This window comes from Branchiostoma floridae, chromosome 9, assembly GCF_000003815.2.
Source record: "Branchiostoma floridae strain S238N-H82 chromosome 9, Bfl_VNyyK, whole genome shotgun sequence".
Lineage (NCBI taxonomy): Eukaryota > Metazoa > Chordata > Leptocardii > Amphioxiformes > Branchiostomatidae > Branchiostoma > Branchiostoma floridae.
In genome coordinates this window covers 15,957,745-15,959,005 of record NC_049987.1, presented here as the reverse complement: position 1 = coordinate 15,959,005, position 1,261 = coordinate 15,957,745, and the positions used below count along the sequence as shown (strand labels likewise).

General features: G+C 42.3%; 1 protein-coding gene across 1 annotated transcript; it reads left to right on the top strand.

Annotated features, from left to right (window-relative positions):
• The first annotated feature begins 250 nt into the window (after window positions 1-250).
• LOC118422211 lies at window positions 251-586 on the top strand. The gene has a single exon (XM_035829727.1). It carries the CDS (start codon window positions 251-253, stop codon window positions 584-586), a length of 336 nt encoding a protein of 111 aa, XP_035685620.1.
• Window positions 587-1,261: the final 675 nt, after the last annotated feature.

Genomic DNA, 1,261 nt, shown 5'->3' with positions numbered 1-1,261 from the left:
ACAGACTGCAGAGTTTAAATACCTGGGGAGCATTTTCACAGAAGATGGGAAATTAGACAGAGAGATAGAGACAAGAATACAGAAAGCAAACTCTGTCAACTACCAGCTAGCACCTAGCTAAAGCACCCAAGCATCCCTATAGGAGACCAAGGCCAGACTCATCAATGCCATCTTTGTTCCGACACTCACATACCAGTGCCAAACCTGGACCCTGAACAGATCACAGGAGAGGAAACTCACAAGCTGTGAGATGAGGGTCCTGAGAAGAGCAGCTGGAAAGACGAGGAGGGACAGGTTGAGGAACGATGTGGTCAGACAGATGGTGGGAACCAAACTGGTCCTACAGTTCATTGCCAAACAGACAGTACAGTGGTTTGGTCATCTTACAAGAATGCCAACCACACAGCCAGCGCTGAGAGCCTACACCACCAGACACTCAGGTGTCAGGGCCAGAGGGAGACCACGCCGCAGGTGGATAGAGGGAGTAGCAGAGTCCCTGCTTGCACACGGCCTGACTCTCCAGGAGGCGACACACCTGGCTGCAGAGAGACGCCTGCATCTCCCCGCGACGCCCCCCCAGGCATAAACGGAAGGATAAAGTAAGTAAGTAAGTACAAAAATGAAATGCCAATATATTACATTTGCATAATTAATGAGAAAATTCTATAATAGCAGTTTTTCCAATGTATCTGTTGTCCCAGACATGATATGGTCTTGACCGAGGCAAATTGCTTTTGATGCCAGGACAACGTGAAGTAGGATTAGGCCCCTAACACTGAATTTTGAAATTGCTGGGGCATTTTTCTCACAATATTCCAAAGAGGATAACTGAAGAAAGAAAAGACAGATTTCTGTCATTTTTGGCATGGAGGCAGAGATGTACACAATTAACGTTATAGATGTTTCTCATTTGTATAAATTATATCAATTGATCTTCTCCTCCACCCAAATTAACTGGCGTACACAATATATGTTCAGAAAGAAGGCTTTAGTCACATTTTCTGTATCTATGCAAATGAGGTCTTCATTTGCATAATTAATGTTCAATGATGTTCACCTGTACATACATGTAACTTACAAATGTCACAAGTAAGAAATTCCACTCATTTACCAGTGGGATTATAACATTTTCCCTTTAATTATGCAAATTATATCTTTATTGCATAATATTGATTGATCAACATTCTTCTCTTTCTCAATTACAAATACACACGTGTATCACATGTTGCAATAGTTCTATAATGGAACAAAGCGAGGTTAG

What these genes read in the sequence shown, in the direction of transcription:
- LOC118422211 (XM_035829727.1), top strand. Translation starts at nt 251, where the DNA reads ATGAGGGTCCTGAGAAGAGCAGCTGGAAAGACGAGGAGGGACAGGTTG.